General features: G+C 36.5%; 1 protein-coding gene across 1 annotated transcript; it reads right to left on the bottom strand.

Moving 5' to 3' along the window:
• Positions 1-3,453: 3,453 nt before the first annotated feature.
• LOC123551114 (uncharacterized) lies at positions 3,454-18,358 on the bottom strand. Its single transcript, XM_045339826.2, has 7 exons — positions 18,200-18,358; positions 11,731-12,336; positions 11,313-11,413; positions 10,721-10,799; positions 7,134-7,270; positions 6,592-6,661; positions 3,454-6,042 (listed from the first exon to the last, which is right to left on the bottom strand). The coding sequence occupies exons 1-7, from the start codon at positions 18,293-18,295 to the stop codon at positions 5,926-5,928; spliced, it is 1,206 nt and encodes a 401-aa protein (XP_045195761.2). The 5' UTR covers positions 18,296-18,358; the 3' UTR covers positions 3,454-5,925.
• Between the last annotated feature and the right edge of the window lie 1,669 nt (positions 18,359-20,027).

The raw sequence follows: 20,027 nt of genomic DNA, 5'->3' as shown, positions 1-20,027 counted from the left end.
GCAGATACACTCCCCTTAGTCTTTTGCTGAACGAAGCTCAGAGTGCTGGAAGAGCTACTGGGCTATTGACTGCAAAATGTAATGTTTCGATGGTGTCAAAAACAATGTGTTCATAACACTTTGAGAGTACAGCATGGCCTGTTATAGCATACGAGTAGTGGCCTGTTATAGCTTACGAGTAGTGAACCGGGTCTCTATAGATCTGGGTCTTCATAAACCGCCATTTTGTTTTTTGAGGTGTCAATTTTTGAAATCACTAGGGCGTGGAGTTAGCGATATGTTTACATATCTAACCTGTAGCAGACGATTACCTAACAATAGAGAGCTGCACCCGAGGTGAGGGCCACCAAACCCATATTTAACGCTCGAGCTATTATTCGTCTCCGTTCTTCTCGAGATTTGGTTAATATATATTGAACCAGGTACAAATATCGTAGTTTCGAAGTAGGTTACTTCATGCTACTACATATTAAAATGGTTGGAAAACGTTCAGAAAAGTGGCCACAAATTTGACAATACATTCAAGCCAGGAATAAAATTGCAATAAGTGCAAAAGTTATTTTTAATGAAATTTGTAATATATATGGACACTATGAAGTTTCATATAGTACAGTGACGAGATGAATATCTCGATTCAAATCGGGAAGGGAGCAGGTAGAATACCTTCGACGTTCTGGACGGCCAAAGACAGCAACCATCAAGAAAAACGTCCAGTTAATTTAGGACTTACTACAGTACAGCTAGCGCGGAACCTTCATTTGAACACCCGTCTGTTCAAATGAAGGTTCCGCGCTAGCTGTACTGTACATCAGGATGCTCGCTTAACTGTGCGTGATTTAGCTCGTCGATCGGCACGAATTCATTTCATTCTTCGCAAAATCCTGCTCGTGAAAAAGAAATGTGCACGATGGATACCACACCTTCTGACAGCCGAACTGACAGCGCGTTCGAAAGGCCAAGAAACTGCTTAAGTTATACCCTGAATTTGACAATAAACGTTTTTCAGAATTAATTACAGGTGATGAGACATGGGTTCACTTCTTTGAGCCCAAACGGAAGTGTTCAAACCGTGTATGGGCAACGAAACATGCCAAGAGGCCAGTTATTGCCAAACGTATGGCAACAGTGAAGAAGGTATTGTACTGCATTTTCTTCTCAATAAACGGACCTGCTATACAAGTACCTGTTCCCAAGAGTAGGAGTGTAACTGCCAAATTCTACAAAACCGTTGTTCTTAAGGAACTGAACAGATACTTTAAAGTACGACGACCACAAAATGGTATGAAGTACATTTCACTTCTTCGTGACAACGCATCCTTACATAAGGCTCAGATTGTAAAAGATTATTTGAGCAAAGAAAAGGTTCGAGTTTTGGAACATCCAGCCTACTCGCCAGACTTGGCACCATGTTTCTATTTTTTGTTCCAAAAGCTGAAATCAATGCTCGCTGGGAGACGCTATGCTTCGCGGAAAGCCCTTGGATCAGCTATTTGCCAGTATATGAGACTTATACCTATTGAAGACTACCAAAAATGCTTTCATAACTGGATAAAAAGACTAAACTTGTGTGTGAAGTCGAGTGGAGAATACTTCGAAGGAATGAAATGAATTTTATTGTAAATCATTGAATAAACGTATAATAGCACGATGAGTTGCATTATTTATGAAACACCCCTCGTAACCCTAAAAATAGTAAGAGTCATCTATTCTGTAAGCCCTATCACCCTATGAAGTTCGAAGGTTCTAGGTCAAATGGTTCATAAGTTACTGACCGGAAATGGATTTCCATATTCTGGACCCTGTGATCTTAAAATAAAGTGACCCCAAAATCAATAGGGGTCATCTAATCTGCATGTCCAATCATCCTATGAAGTTTCAGCTGTTCTCAAGTTATTGATCAGAGATTGTTTTCCATGTTCAGGCCCCTGTTTCTTTCATTTTTTATAGGGGTCATCAACTCTGCACGTCCAATCATCCTATGGTTTCAGTGGTTCTCAAGTTATTGATCAGAAATTGTTTTCCATGTTCAGGCCCGTTTCTTTCACCTTTAACAGTGACCCCAAAATCAATAGGGGTCATCGACTCTGCACGTCCAATCATCCTATGAAATTTAGTTTCAACATTTCGGGTAAAATGGTTCTTAATCGGAAATGGTTTTCCATGTTCTGGCCCCCGTGACCTTGACCTTTGATAGAGTGACCCCAAAAACAAAAGGGGTCGTCTACTCCATAAGCCCTGCCACCCTATGGATTTTGAAGGTTCTAGGTCAAATGGTTCTCCAGTTATTGATCGGAAATGTGACTGACGGGCGGGCAGACGGACAGGGAAAAAACAATGTCTCCCCCAGTGGGGGTGGGGAAACATAATTAATAAACACACATTACTTCTTTGGATAGATCAGCCTCGTTATCCACACTTACACTCTACATACATTTGTATTGACCTGAATGATAAGACTACAAGCATAACAAGAGCTGTCGGAGGACAGCAACGCTCGACTATTCAACAGCCTTGTCAATTGAATGAATACAAGTTGAAAAAGGGGCATAATTTTGTAAAATGCAAAGTAGAGGTATTGAACCTCTGTACTGCATGTCATATCATGACAGTGAACAAGTGTGTGAAGTTTCAATCCTTTCCAATTTGTGGATACTGAGATACCAGCTTACATACAAAAACTTAACAAAAAAGTGCTAAGTCAAAGGGGCATAATTTTGTAAAAATGCAAGTAGAGTTATGGGACCTTCACAGTGCATGTTAGATCATGACAGTAAACAGTATGTGAAGTTTCAATCCATTCCAATTAGTGGATACTGAGATATCAGATTACATACAAAAATTTAACCAAAAACTGCTAAGTCGAAAAAGGGGCATAATTTTGAAAAAAAAGAGAGTAGAGTTATGGGACTTGCTTAGTGCATGTCAAATCATGATAGTGAACAAGTATGTGAAGTTTCAATCCATTCGATTAGTAACTACTGAGATACCAGCTTACATACAAAACCATAACAAAAATTTCTAAGTCGAAAAAGGCATAATTTGTAAAAAAGCAAAATAGAGTTATGGAACCTGTGCAATGTAGATCAGTTCATCACAGTGAATAAGTGTGTGAAGTTTCAATCCATTCCCACAAGTGGTTACTGAGTTACCAGCTTACATACAAAACCTTAACCAAAAATTTCTAAGTCGAAAAAGGGGCATAATTTTGTAAAAAAGCAAAATAGAGTTATGGAACCTGTGCAATGTAAGTGAGTTTGTCACAGTCAATAAGTGTGTGAAGTTTCAATCCATTCCCACAAGTGGTTACTGAGATACCAGCTTACATACAAAACCTTAACCAAAATCGGGACGCGGACGCGGACGCAGACGCCGACGCCGACGCCGACGCATGGGCGAGTGCAATAGCTCACTATTCTATGAATAGTCGAGCTAAAAAGCAAATCTGAACAAATATTTCATTTTTGATGTTTATTTGAAAGTGAACATTACAATTTTAGCACATGTAAACAAAATTACTGTTTTAACTATCTGTGATAGATATACCGTAACTACAAAAGCAAAGTACATACTGATTTCTTTGCCTACTTTTTAAAGATTAAAATATAAATACCCTTAGAGAATACACATGCAAAGAAACGACACATTCAACATCAAATATACAACACAAGTATTGCCATTTTCTAAGATAAAATTCAAGCAGAATCTTGACACATCTAACAGTGATAGATAATAACAGAGCAACTTCTATAAGCCTTGGTTCACCTGCTCCGATACATGGTTGTCATGGTTCGCCTGCTCCGATACATGGTTTTCATAGGAGTATTCCATTATTTTGTTATGGGATTGGTCCATGATTTATATATACTATTTCATAAAGTAAATTAACCTTTAGCCTGCTAAATTTCTAAAATGAACTGGTCCAACATTCAATTTGGGCAGTACCACTTATTACTGAAAGGGGCGTTCACTGAAAATTTACTGACCGAATAGCAAACAGTGCAGACCATGATCAGACTGCACGTATGTGCAAGCTGATCTTGGTCTGCACTGGTCGCAAAGGCAGAATCACTTGCCGCCATCAGGCTAAAGGTTAAGGAAAATGAGTTGAAAAAAAGAGTGTCCATAACCACAGTAACATGATGTGTCAAAGGACAAAAAAACACTAAAGTATTTCGAAGATAGATAGTAAAACTGGTCAAATCTGAAAAAACTAGAGCTATCACTAGAGTGCTTTATACCCCCGATGTGGACAATGATGTGGGACAACAATTTTTAGTTTGAGTCGAATCCATTTAGTAACATTAAACAGAGAAAGAGTGAAAGTGCATGAAAATTAAAGTATAATAGGGAATGTTTTAGCCACAGTAATGCACTTTGTGTCATACAATGAGGCTGATGATGAGGAAAAACCATTTTAAACCTAAAGAAAATCAAAAAAGTAACATCAGAGGTAAAAGTAAGAAATGACAATTTTGAACCAAGTTACAGATGCAGATGTTGGATGCCAGGACGAGTAGGATAGCTCTCCACATATACCGTAGTGGAGCTATAAATGTACCTCCTTTATACAGGAGAAGTACTTTGATGGATTTGCATAACCATATTCCTAACAAAACACTGATTCATTGAAAAGACCAATACTTGTACTCATAGCTACAACTTTCGCTACTTTGGTATTTTAAAGGGGCAGCCTTCAGATGAACATCGCTACTTGGGTACGCCTTAAGATGGTCATCAACATTTAACTTTTTTTTAAACTGGTAGAAACATCTGTTAAATTTAGATAAACCAGAAAACAGGTAAGTATTTTACACAGAAATCATAAAGTATTTATTTAAACTGCCAAGATCCCACTGAATCAGTTTATGTTTATTCTTTATTAAAATCATTACACAATGAAAGCACTTTTAAAACGTTTGTAAACAACTGACACAAATCTGCATGCATGCTCCTTTAAAGTTCCAACTGAAAACTCATCACAACACAAATGTTATCTCATACAAATTCAGACATACACAGTTGTCAATAAGTGATGGTTTATATATCACTGTGACTGCACCAATGTAAAACTGAGGTATTACTAAATAAGGGTGGCATGACTGCAAAGACATACTGGTCTCAGACTATGACCTGCTTTTTTTATTTAATCATCAGTTGCCTTCACACTAGATATGTGTAACAAAAGCCAATTCAAGTCAACTTCTTCTTTCCAGTTTAAGAAATCTATCACTTCTTTTAATAATCTGTCTAAAATGGTCCGAAAGAACATCAAGAAAAAATACGTTGTATGTGAACTATTTATGCAAACAGCCACTGAAATTATATTTCACTAAAGGCAAAACAAAAATTTAGTAATTTTTCCACCATTTTCATGAGCAGCAGTTTAAATTTGTTCAAAGATGTTATCAGACCTAATTTTACCAGCAAAACAGCATAGAATAAACAATTTCTTAAACAAAAACAATTCCTCAAAGGCTCGACTCATAACATGCATAAGTAAATATGAAGTTGTACCAGCATACTGCGCATGTGTTCTCCAGCAATTCAGGCAAACTTATCGATACATCAAATTAAATTAGTAACGGTTTACCTTTGACATGAAAGAAATATAAGGCATGCTAATACTACACAATATGGGTCCATATAAAACTGAGTCACAGTCTACATACATATAATTCTTAGACCAATCTCTAAACTTACATCTGATTGGCCATTTCTGAGCACACCAATGAAACTGACCAATGGCAGTTATTGACACAGTGAATTTCTGAGACTGGTTTACAAACTTAGTTTTATAATCTAGGAGTCTGATCTTCAACTGTAACTAGACAAGTAACTGTATCTCTGTAACAGTCAAGTCAGACACTCCTATGTCTTCCTACAGTAATATCACAACATTTGGTTTAAAACTAAATTTAATCAGTTTCATAGATTCTCTTTAGAGGTGCTCTCACAGTTGCTCGACTTGGGAGCCAATCCGACCATTTCAACTGTCTTAGCAGCTAAATTTGTCACTGCACTTTCACTCTGTAGTGGTATCTTCTGCAAATATAAAACGATATACATTATGTATTATATACAGTGAAAATAAAATAAACAAGATGGCCATGATTACCGTCAATAGCTCAAATACGTATCAATAGGGCTTCATCCAAAGAAACCTAACCAGTGTTCCTGGATTCTGTACCAGTATAAACCTGTTCTATGCAAGTAACTGTCAACTTCCCCAGTGGGTGGCAAATGATTTCAGACACAATGTCTTTATAAAAAGTCATGGAAAACACCTCACCAAAGGATCAAACTCACAACCCCAAAAGCCATAGATCAGCACTCTCCCTACTGAGCTAAACCTTTGGGCTGAAACCATGATGTCCGGGTGAAAAGTAAGTGCATGGGGAATTAATACACGGAAGATTAGTGTTTTAGCAACAGCCTACCCTTCTCTATGTACATGGCTTCTAACAATACAACCTCGTCCTTTACAAACTTCTTATGTATTTTCAAAATAGCATATTTTTATTCAGTCAAGAGGGTTTTTTTCCAAATAATTCAAAAGCAACTTTTTTGGACAGCTTTTTTTGAAGAACTTACCCTGTCTAGTTTGTGCAGAACTATTTTACCATCTCTGTTCACATGAAATGTTGATATAGCATCAATTGTGCTGAAAAGGTAAAGCAAAAAGTTAGAATCTTACATGTAACGTTTGTTATTTCTTATTTAATTGCTTTATTACATATAATATTAATTCAATTTCTCAGTTTCTTTGGTAGAAAATCACCATACCCAAATACTATGAAATTAATAAATTCTGTGGGCATAAAATTGTATTGTTGTTTTGGCAAAAAAATGAGAATTTGTGGCTTTAGATTTTTTTGAAGATGAAACAAAACTGGACATTTTGCATATGCAGTAATCTAAGCAACATTGGTGCATAAAACTTCAGTGACTTTTGTTCACAAAACCATATGGCACAAGCACTTTCATATAGGGTCTCACACAATGAAATCTTAAGACATCTCATGAAATGACAGGTTTTGGAACAACCACCAGAATAACACCTTTGCAAAGTTAAATATTTATAAACAGATTGCTTTTCCTAAATGTACAGAATTGTATGTCATATCAAAACTTACTCATGTCCGCCATGTGCACTTTTATAGTCTTTCATCAACATTAGGATTCGTTTCACAAATTTCCAGTTGGACACAACATACGCCCTCCAGTGCATCTTCACATAGCCTTCATTAGGATATGACAGTATACTCTGAATCTGAAGTGAAAATATTAACTTTAAATATACAAATTTTACATTGGTTGTAGATAATTCTGTTAGCTTGTGGTAACAAACTTCAACTATGTCCCATGTCCACTCCTGGATTTCAAACCAGTGCTTGAGATCACAATGACCTTGGCATTTTACATACCGACTCCAAAATAGGAATCCTGTACTTAACACAAACAATCATACTATGAAGTTTGACCACAATATGTTGCAAATTCTCTCAGCACAGACTAACTTGCTTCAAGGTGGAAGAATTTGTAGAGATGAAAAGTTGTATAGAGCAACAGTGTCTCCTCATGGTGGTCAGGGGGAAAGAGCATGGACAGTGTTTTTTCAAAGAGAGTAGTCTTTTCTTGAGGTGGTAAATAGTACTAAACTTCATTGTAATTATCCTGAATGCAAGAGGGTAAGGCTTTAGGCTCACCCTCCACAAGAACAACTAGAACTGTCACAGGAGTGACTCATACCCCCACCATACGGTCTTGTCACAGAAGAATGGCAACCATAAGGAATCTTAAAAATACTTTGGAGTACTTCATCCTGGGCTTCCACATATAAGTAATACTAGTATAATACTAGTATAGTAATACAAGTAAATATATTAAATCTCTAATATTAGAGATACACTAAAAGTGAATACAAAAAAAAATGTCTTACCGACCCATGTTACCACGGAAAAATGTTTTTACTTTTTACATAGGACTTATAATAAAAAAGTTAGAAAAATACCTAAAATATTGAAAATCTAAAAATAGGATTTCTAAAAATAGACTAATTCCTGGAATTTAAGGGGAAGAAACTCAGTACAAAGGTTAAAAAAAGGTTACTTCCCTTTGGCTCTAAGCCAATCAGAATGAGATATAGTGAAAATACATCAAAATTAACCTTAAATTCTAGGTAAAAGGGGACACAATTCAAGAAAAATAGTGTCAGAGTTATGCACCTTGTGTCACATGATGTTTGTGATGAGGTGGAACATCTATTTTAAGTCTGAATCAAATCCATTCAGTAGTAATTGAGATATAGTGAAAATACATCAAAATTAACCTTAAATTCTAAGTAAAAAGGGGCATAATTCATGAAAAATTGGTGTGAGAGTTATGCACCTTGTGTCACATGATGTGGGTGATGAGGTGGAACATCTATTTTAAGTTTGAATCAAATCCATTTTGTAATAATTGAGATATAGTGAAAAAACATCAAAATCAACCTTAAATTTAAAGTAAAAGGGGACATAATTCATAAAATATTTATGTCAGAGTTAAGCACCTTATGTCACATCATCTGGGTGATGAGGTGGAACAACTATTTTAAGTTTGAATCAAACCCATTTAGAAATAACTGAGATATAGTGAAAATACAACAAAATTAACCTTAAATTCTAAGTAAAAGGGGACATAATTCATGAAAACTTGGTGTCAGAGTTATGCACCTTGTGTCACATGATGTGGGTGATGAGGTGGAACATCTATTTTAAGTTTGAATCAAATCCTTTCAGTAGTAACTGAGATAAAGTGAAAATACATCAAAAACAACCTTAAATTCTAAGTAAAAAGGGGCATAATTCATAAAAAAATGGTGTCAGAGTTATGCACCTTATGTCACATGATGTGGGTCATGAGGTGGAACATCTATTTTAAGTTTGAATCAAATCCATTTAGTAATAACTGAGATATAGTGAAAATACAACAAAATTAACCTTAAATTCTAAGTAAAAGGGGACATAATTCATGAAAACTTGGTGTCAAGAGTTATGCACCTTGTGTCACATGATGTGGGTGATAAGGTAGAACATGTATTTTAAGTTTGAATCAAATCCATTTGGTAATAACTGAGATAATAGATTTCGGGACGCGACGGGACGGGACGAGACGCGACGGGACGCGACAAAACTGACTCCTATATACCCCCCTCAAACATGTTTGGTGGGGGTATAATTAAAGATGGACAGTAACTTAAGATACATATATAGATATAGATAACTTAGGATAAGATCCTTTTAAAGCAACATACCTCAAGGTGATATGAGTGACAGAGCTAGTTGGTCCATAAGACAGAAGGATGCAAGTCTTTAACACCAACTTACCTCGAAATGATATGAGGATATGAGATAGACAAACCACTAGACAGAAGGATTATCGACTATTAACATGATTAACAGCAATTTGCCTCACGATGACAGGAGGGAATGAGCTAGAAAGATCACAAGATCTAAGGATGAGATTCTTTTACAGCAACTTACCTCAAGGTGATACAAGGGATAGAGCTAGACTGGCAACACAATGGTAAGATGTGAAACTTTTAAAGTTACTCACCTCAGGGTGATGCTATGGACAGTAGACAGACCACAAGAAGAAAGGATGAAATTCTTTCACAGCATTTTACCAAAAGGTGATATGAGGGACAGAGCTCAAATGGAAAGACTAGATTCTTTAATAGCAACTTATCTCAAGGTGATACAAGAAATTGAGCTAGATGGGTCACAAGATGGAAGGAGAGACTTTAAACTGCAACTTACCTCAAGGTGATACAAGAAATTGAGCTAGATGGGTCACAAGATGGAAGGGGAGACTTTAATCTGCAACTTTCCTCAAGGAGATACAAGAGATAGAGCTAGACAGGTCACAAGATGGAAGGAGAGACTTTAATCTGCAACTTTCCTCAAGAAGATACAAGTGATAGAGCTAGACAGGTCACAAGATGGAAGGAGAGACTTTAATCTGCAACTTTCCTCAAGGTGATACAAGAAATTGAGCTAGATGGGTCACAAGATGGAAGAAGAGACTTTAATCTGCAACTTTCCTCAATGTGCTACAAGAAATTGAGCTAGATGGGTTACAAGATGGAAGGAGAGACTTTAATCTGCAACTTTCCTCAAGGTGATACAAGAAATTGAGCTAGACAGGTCACAAGGTGGAAGGAGAGACTTTAATCTGCAACTTTCCTCAAGGTGATACAAGAAATTGAGCTAGATGGGTCACAAGATGGAAGGAGAGACTTTAATCTGCAACTTATCTCAAGGTGATACAAGAAACTGAGCTAGACAGGTCACAAGATGGAAGGAGAGACTTTAATCTGCAACTTTCCTAAAGAAGAAACAAGTGATAGAGCTAGACAGGTCACAAGATGGAAGGAGAGACTTTAATCTGCAACTTTCCTCAAGGAGATGCAAGAGATAGAGCTAGACAGGTCACAAGATGGAAGGAGAGACTTTAATCTGCAACTTTCCTCAAGGAGATGCAAGAGATAGAGCTAGATGGGTCACAAGATGGAAGGATGAAATTCTTTAACAGCATTTTACCCGAAGGTGATACGAGAGACAGAGCTCAGATGGAAGGACTAGATTCTTAAATAGCAACTTACTTCAAGGTGATACAAGATATTGAGCTACATGGGTCACAAGATGGAAGGGATGACATTCTTTAAACAACAACTTACCTCAAGGTGATATGAAGGATAGAAGAAAGTTGCTATTGCTCTGATCTTTGAAATTTCTGTTGAGTACTTAGTTAAACCTCTGTAAGTAAAGAAACATAGATTAAAACTGCAATCATTGTACTAGTAATATCTCCTCCAGCAAAATGGGACATCCCATAATGACAATGAAACTGATACATGTATTTATCTCGTCTACATGTTTCCATTATTTCTATGGTTAAAGACAAGTCACAAGCTTACCCAATATAGTCTGTATGACATAAGTAAAAATCTCATTTGAGGTTTAATATAAAATAACAGCCAAATTATTCTTTGACTAGTGTAGCGTTTCAGCTGGATCATAATTAAACAAGAGTTGTCCAACTGTATGCCTGTATATTCTACAACTTCTAAGTTAAAGGATGGGCACATCTTGTCAAGACTTATATAACTTAAACTGAGTTGTTTTATTATAATATACAAATCAAAATCATATTAATGCAATGGTAACATTTTGCATGTAAAATTTCAACCAAATTTTCTGGAGAAAGACAATATTTGAATTTGCACAAACTAAGTACATCAATTCATTTTAAATTTTATGACAACTTACACTGTAACTTTAGGCTTCTTAAAGAAATGATTTTCAAATACCATCTTCTCATGGTGAAGCCCAGCAGACAGTTTTTCCCCTCTTTTGTGAAACCCAGGCACCTAAATAGAATAAAATCATTTCAACATGTTCAATGTCATTATTACAAATACTGTTTATTTAAATATTAATATTCATAAGTGAGTGACACTCTGTAGAATTACCTAGGAAATTTTTCTAATTGGGAAAAAATAATTTGTATAATTATGTTTGGCGGTTTTCGCTCCTTAGCAGTGTCAATGGCAGAGGCAAGTCACATGATATACAAAAGGAGATAACTGCTGTTTATAAGACAATGGAAAATGGAAAACAGAAAAAAAATCATATACTAGCTTACTCTTTCTGAAACAGGTACTTCAGATTTAGTAAGAAAACTTACTATTTCGATATAATATTCTTTCACAGCTTCAAGCTGCATAATAGTCGGCCCTTTTCTTTCATCATCTTTATCAGGATCCGTTCCCCCAGAGGCTGAATTGCTCAGATTTGAACACCATTCCTTTTCTTGTGTTTTCACTGCAGCATCGGATGCGTTCATATGCAAACAGTGTCCCGTGTCTTTATGCAACGTTTGATCTATTGCCGAAAAACTATCAAAGCTGTTAAAAGCATGGATATTTGATCTGTTGCATGTTTTTAATGGTTGTGAGTTTTCTGTACAATTTTTTGCCGAACTTCCCACATGTATTATGTCATTACATTCAACTGGTTCAACTACTTTAGCAAGACTTTTTATCAAATCCGGATTCCTTGCACACAGTGGTCGCAAAAATGTGAGAATGTCATATTTTGAAATTGTGTTAAGTCCTGCAGGCTTTTCATAGCTTCCTTCAATAGTGTGAAGTGCAGAATTCCTCTCTTTCCAGTCAAAAAGGGGATTTTCAATCTTTAAAGGTGATGCACATGAAGGATTCAAATCTGTGTTCAACAAACAGCCATCTTCATGTAAGTTAGCAGCATTAACTCCTGCATCCAGAGATAAGGTCTGAAATAAAAATCAAATAGTGGTTTTCTCAAATTCTGAATATTTAAAGAACATATTTATCAACAGTCAGACGTGTTACAATTACTTGTTTACCCTTCAATCGTAGGTAGTTTGAGTGATAACTTGTACATATTATATTCATAAATCGGGTCAAATTGTTGTTAGTTTTTATCTATTTTTCTCTAGTTTCCAAATTTTACAAGTCAACTGATACGTTTTTCCTTAAAGCTTAACAAGTGATCCTTAATACAAACAATAACTGCCTTAGAACTTTATGCTCTCAAATCTGGCACTTCAATTCCAAACACTGGTCATTTGGGAAAATCAAAAGCTCATTTCATCTGACACCTTGGGTGTAGATCAATACCATCTAATTTAAACAAGAACAAGAGCTCAAAGAACATGAAATGCCCCCCATGATGCATTCAGTAATTGCACAAGGAACAGAAATTATTTGGTCACTGTACACAAATGTTCTACTATACTGGGTCAATGTGATCTTGACCTTTGACCTACTGACCTCAAAACCAACAGGGGTCATCTGCTGGTCATGACCAACCTCCCTATCAAGTTTCATGATCCTAGGCGCAAGGGTTCTTGAGTTAGCATCCGGAAACCGTTTAACTGTTCTGAGTCACTTTGACCTTGACCGACTGACCTAAAAATCAATAGGGGTTATCTGCTGGTCATGACCAACCTCCCTATCAACCTTCATGATCCTAGGCTCAAGCGTTCTTCAGTTATCACCTGGAAACCAATTGGTGTACATACCGACATCTGCAGAACAATATACCCCTCCTTCTTCGAAGAGCGGCAGAATTTAATTGTAGGTGAAATGCCAGTCTAAACAATTAATTAGTGCTACCTATGACAAAAAATGTTGAAATTAATAACAGACGCAAGTTCTCTTATTAAACTGTTCATTGATTTACCTGCAATCAAATTGTATATGCAACATGAATATACAATGTTGTTAAGACTCAAACAAGACATTTTTCTTTCTGGTTTGATGCTAGCTTATTACTTTCAGCTTCATTTCAGTGTGGTGAACATTTGTGCCTCCTTCAAGCAGTTCATGAGTTACAGCACGGACACTTGTAAAACAAACTCATATGACCTTTGACCCCTAAATGTGACCTTGACCTTGAAGCGAGCCATGCGAAACATGTATTCTGCATGTTGTCTCGATGTGGTGAACATTTGTGCAAAATTTCTTTAAAATCCTTTAAAGCAGTTCAAGAGTTACAGACAAAAACAAACTGATAAGACCTTTGATCCTAAGTGTGACCTTGACCTTAAAGCGAGCCATCAAAAACATATGCTCTGCACGGTATCACGATGTGATGAACATTTATGTCAAGTTTCTTCGAAATCCTTCAATGGGTTAAAGAATTACAAAGCAGACAGGAAATTGCTAACAGACAGACGGAAACCAGAGGTATAATATAATATATTATAATACGTCCCTTAATACAGGGCTTTTCAACAGGAAATTGGGGAGAGGCCCTGGCCTTTCAAACTGGGAAATTCATACGTGATACTTGCTAATTTTAGGGAAAGAGCATTTTATTGAAACAGAGTCTTTTTTCCTTCTGCAAAAGAGGTATGTAACAGAGGACACAATTTGGTTGTTTCCTAAGAATTTCATAAATGAGCACATTGCTTCCTTTTTTATGAAATATAATTTCCAAAAACAAAAACAAAAAACAAAATATTTTTTTTTACATTTTGGGAAGTTCTGCCATAGTTGGGAAAAAATGACCTTATCTTCAACTGGGAAGTGGCCGAATGTGGGCCTCTGTTATATAAGGATGAAAAGCCCTGTAATAGGCTAATAGCGTGAGCTAAGTTATGGCAAAGAGCTATGAAAATAAATAGATCAGCAAGTTGAAAGGCATACAGAATGAATCGCACCATTATCCCATGGGAAGTAAATGAGATCTTGTTTTACTGGTGTATGATTATGAAACAGAAAGTAGAAGGATAAAAATCTGTGTTGTGAAAAACTTTCTACCAGATTGTTTGTTTATAATGCTAATGGAGGTTTATTTAATGTTGTTAGTATTTTCTACACAGAGAAGGAATGAATTTATGATTCAAAGTCTGAGAAATCAACAGTGGTCTTCCGACTTCGGAGCTTGTTTTACCAACTTAATCCGAGCGAATTGCATATAATTTTTTTATTATCGGCAATTAGCACCTTCTACATGTTCTAAACATGTCAACTGATCTGGGGCTGTCAATCATCAAGAGTTAAACTGCTTTGATTAGTTACGGGGTGGAGCTAATCACATCATTTGAGTGAAATTATGTCACGGTGTATTGATTTTGTCGTCCTTTGAAAATATCGAAGTCCTTTGTACGCCTCTGACTTTAGTGTACTGGCATACGGATCATAATTTTTGGTGTATTTTATGCTGTATCGCCACCTTAATACGCGTCTGTTGATTTGATCACAGGTGATCAAAATCAGCAAAGCACTTCAATACAATAATGCCAGTAAACGGGGTGATACGAGACTAAGCAAGATTATCTCCTGTTGCGATTCTGTATATTTTATACTTCTTTGGTTATGGTAGTCAGAACTAGTCTGGTGCAGTGGGCTGGACATAAAAAAGGTTTAGAAGAAAAGTGTTGTGTATTTGGCCTTGCTATTGGGTTAATCCTTTAGTGACTTGGTTGAGTGTCCACCTTAGGATCAAGGGGTTCGAGGTTTGAGCCCAGTTGGCTGCTTGGGCTTTTCTCCTCTAGATTACCATAATGGGGTCGAGGATAATTTGGTGTTCGGGTTTAGGCTGCCAGGGGAGCAGGAACAGGACAGAAACTGTTAGGATGTACGGTTGAGGCCTGGCCTGGCTCCAGAAAGGTAAAACAGGGAGGAGTGTTGTGTATTTGGCCACTTCCGACAGCCTTGCTATTAGGTTAACCCTTTAGCGACATGGTTGAATGTCCACCTTAGGATCAAGGGGTCCGAGTTTCGAGCCCAGTTAGTTCTGGCCAACATAACTTAACTGATGCTGTTTTTATTTTCTGATGGTCGTGTCCATTAAGTTATGGCTAAACAGTAAATCCCATTTGGTTAACTAGCCAGTGTCAAACCGCAACATCTCGCACAGTCTCTCGTGAGAAATTGATGATGTCATACAAAAGTTCAGAGCAGGTGGTTATTTTTGAAAATCAAGATCAAAATTTTGTATATTTATGAATTTGATTTAATCATAAACATAACCATATTCGCTAAAGTTCAGAAATGGTCAATAAATAACGGTTCTATACTGCCTATTGGTTTTCAAAATGAAGAGTACCCTGATCAGGTGACAACTGCAATGGCGGACAAAATATTGCACACATGGGTACCCATTTGAAACTTGTGTGTATAACTTGTGTTCAAATTATGTTGCATGGATTATTTTATGTCGCAATCAGATCAAAAGAAAAATGGATTAGAAATATTTTAAAGTAAAAGGCGAGTCCATTGCATTTCATTTGATGAAATTATAGCGTGACAGACTTCTGTCACAATTTCTGGTTAGGTTTCAGTACGGGATTCGTTTCAGCTCAGAGATCCATAACAGCATAGTAAACATCTCTGAGCTGAAATTTTTTAGCTAGAGCCCAGTTGGAGGCTTGGGTTTTTCTCCTCTAGTTTACCATAAAAGTATACCGTCCATCTGTATTGTCGTGGCACTCGACATTTGACGTAACGACATTAAACAAGAAACAACACAACAGAGTATTTCTTGTCTTTACCACAATATTTCATGTCATATGCATCAATTACTGTGTGAAAATGAATCAGATATCATTCAAGAAACATCCATGTGTACTTCGAACAACAATAGTCAGCCATTGTCATCATGTGATGTCACATCACTAATTTCGCGGTATAGGTCAACAATTGTGGCAATCAAACTATCATAGGTTAAAAACACTAAATATTATTCAAAACATTGAAAAGCTACTTAAGTCAAACTAACAGGACACTCAAAAGTCATTAAGCACCAACTTAAATGTTTTATATTATCAGTTTACATTGGCACTATCAAAAATATTCTCCTCTGGGCAGTGGACACACCAGATATTTTTTGCAAGTAAACCACAAGGTCGCGGGCGTGGTATGTATCGGAGCCTAAGAATCATACTATTACTGAATATATTCTATCTGATACTAATCTAACATGTTTCAATTCACTGCTCTGTATCATGGGTGTATTTTGGGGAGATGGTCACGGGGCCCCCATCCCCTCCTCCCCCTTAAAATCCGTCAAGTTTAGACGTTTTGATGTTTCGCCTAATACTGATATTTCATTCATTTTTGTGTAGCTGGGGGATGTTACGCAAAATCTGGTGTTCTCTAACCTTTAGGCGGGACTTAATTTGCATAAGTAATGAAGACAAATGCTGATCAGCTGGTAGACGAACTTGTAAACATTGCAAATGTTTGCTTAATCCATGAATTTTTTTTTTATTTTTGCAATAGATATGTAAAAAAAATACGATTTTGATAAATATTGACAGATATTTAGCAATGTAACTGCAGATAAGAACATTTTTCACTAGCATGCTTAAGATAGATCACAAACTAGACATGTAAACACCACGTAGGCGGCACAACTCAAATTCATAATTTTAACATGTCCAAAACATTGCGGAATGATACTTATTTCACTTGGGTAATGATTACATTTTACTCGGACTTTATCATAGACTCCCTGTGTAAAATCCCAATTTTTCAAACTAAAATAAAGGTATTAAATCGATATAATATTTCAATGAAACTTCAAAGTTTTGTTGTTTGTAGCATCATCTGGGGCATGTGCAGTGAGAAATCTTAATTTGATTTCTAAAATAGTGTGATATTTATTTCTAAAGTCACCTATATATGTTCATTGTAAATATACTTCGTTATACCCAAGTGGAAACTGGCAGGTATTCGAAAATGCAGCTCTCTAAGTCTGATTGGTCAGTTAGAACCCCTAATGTACTGTGATGTCATGATAAAGTTATGAATACCGCAAATTAGTGATGACGCGAGATTGAATTCTTTAAATGAATTTGGGGGTGAAACGTCCTAAAAGCTGAGACAAAATGGGGGGGAAAGTCTTGGGAGGAAACGTCTTGGGATGAAGTATAACATAGAGAACTGTTTTCTGGGGGGGGGGGGGGGGGGGGGGAACGTCTGGAGGTTAAAGGTCAGTAATTCAAATCCTTGGTTTCATATAAAAAACGACAACTTCATGTCGTCTTTACGTATCTTTAGAGAACATCACTTTTTCCTACACCAATTTTTCATGAAAGTTCTATCACAAATTAATGCAAAAATGAAAAGAAAATAGGGGGTTGAATAGTTCCTAGTGAAATGCCAGTCAGTTGTGGCCTGCTACCCTAAAAATGGCGCATATTTGCTCTCCTCCGCGCAATAAACACCTACTTCCGGTTTCGATCTGCAACACTTGCCATCTGGGTTGTATGAACATGAAAACCGTCTCATTTCATGCAGAAAGTATTCTAGTTGCGAAAAAGTGTGATTAAAGCACTCGTTCCACATGAATTTGCGCAGAAAATGGGAAAATTAGGATCTATTTATTATGGACTTCTTTCGACTACACCACGGAAGCACATTTTCGACCGAATTACTGACCTTATTCCTGGACACCCGCGAGATTAGTGATGTCGAGTAAATACCATAACTATATCAATGGTATCAGAGCTGTCAGGCAATTTGTTTCATATTTAAAAATCCATAGTTGTGCCATGACAATACAACACTGCTCCATAAGATTTCAAACAAAATTGTTTTTGACCTTCAAGTTGCGTCACACACGAAAATATATTACATAAGAGATGTACTAAAATACATTACATTGCAACGGTTCTGCAACCATGCAGAATTTGTGAGACTTCTTATCTGGAAAATCTGTAATAGTTTAGTCCTCGTACATAACCAGTTACTACTCATTTCGGCGAAATAATGTTGAAAAAATTATTACAGAATACACCGGAAGTAACTTTTGTTGGTAACTTAAAGCACGCACGAATAGAATTGAACGTTGTTACGGGCGCATTCGGCATACAAACCCGTGTAACTCTGACTAGATCATCCAAGTTCACCTGAGTGACACGAGTAATAATTGTAGTCCGAACGCTTTATCGAGTAACTAAAAATGATGGAGAACGTTACCTATATGCTAACAGTTCAAAAGCTTCTGAGCTGTAACAATAATAAAGAATGTTGCTTCTTTTGACACATAATACATGTAGCTTCATTTTCCAAAATACACTGCTGATCAGACGAGACAGTATCCCTCGTATCAGAAATTGTGTTGAATTAGTGGTCTACATGTATATGTTTTATGTATGCGGTATAGTGCTGTTAGTTGATTGCATTGTCGCTGTGTGTATCTTAAATAATTTTTTGCATTTTCAATGACAATGAAATAAATGATTTTTGTGAAGAACCTAATATAGATATGTTTGATGACCATAATGAGGACAGACAGTCTGGTCTCGTTGTTAGAGATGAACTGGTACCACTTCTGTCAGAGTGAAAAATCAGCTTGGATTATTATCAATTGAATTTTCAGATTCTGGGATCAAGTAACACTTGGAAAAAATGTCCAGCCCATAATGTTTATTAGACTAGAAACTTCTATTTTATGTTAATTTATCCTTTAATTCATTTACGAAGCAAGAGCTACAACTTATATTAATCCTCTTATGTCTAAACATGACTCTACTACCCCGAACCATTTCAAATAAAAAGGGTGTTTGGTATAATTATTTCTTTTTTCATTGTTGTGACTGAAATTCATTTAAGGAAACAGTGGAGGCCCTGATCACATGATCTGTTTTGCGGTGTTCAACTAAGTCTGCACTGTTTGCCAAGAACCATGTATAGGACACTGGCCATAATAATCACTCTGGACGGTAACCATTGCCACGCAGGTCACGGTGAGAGAATCTACTTTCCACATTTTAGCTGAATGCCAGGGAAAGTTGTTGATACATTTACCATTTTCAACTACATTTTTTATATATCTTGACAGGGGATCGAATCCGCAACCTTTAGCCAGGGACGTTGATCTATCATTTAGCCATGTCCATTGAAGAAATATGTTACGAAAATGAATAAGTTCAACTCTGCTGTCTCTATTCCCCCATGCTAATTAGATTTTTTTTTGAATAAAAATGTCTGGGCTTAAAATGACATAACTGAATTCACCATGCTCACAAATAACATATAACAAACAGTATGCTTTTTTCAAACTTTGTACGTAGTACAGCCATGAAATGTGTTAAATGCTAGTTTGACTTTTAAAAGACCAAGTACCAGTTCTAGATGTTGTTCAATTGGGTCCAACACAATTTCCTACAATCTTATTGAAATATTTATCTGACAGACACTAATGGTAACAAATGTTCACTCTCCCTAGCAAACTTAGCAACCTAAGTGCACTTTCATAAGGAACTGACAACTCTACATTCGCATGAACTTAGGTAGACTGCAAATAGCCATGGAAGGAATTTCTTCGCTAACCGGAACAAAACCCGTGACCTTTACACTGGCTGTACAGTGCATCAACTACTGAGATAACTAGACAACCCCGTTAGTTTTGGAGATAGCAACTTGCATACAAACCCAACAATATCTATGCACAAGAAAGAGGGCATAACTTGTCCAAAATGAAGGT

This window comes from Mercenaria mercenaria, chromosome 15 (genome assembly GCF_021730395.1).
Source record: "Mercenaria mercenaria strain notata chromosome 15, MADL_Memer_1, whole genome shotgun sequence".
NCBI classification, from domain to species: domain Eukaryota; kingdom Metazoa; phylum Mollusca; class Bivalvia; order Venerida; family Veneridae; genus Mercenaria; species Mercenaria mercenaria.
This window is presented reverse-complemented; position numbering and strand designations above follow the sequence as displayed.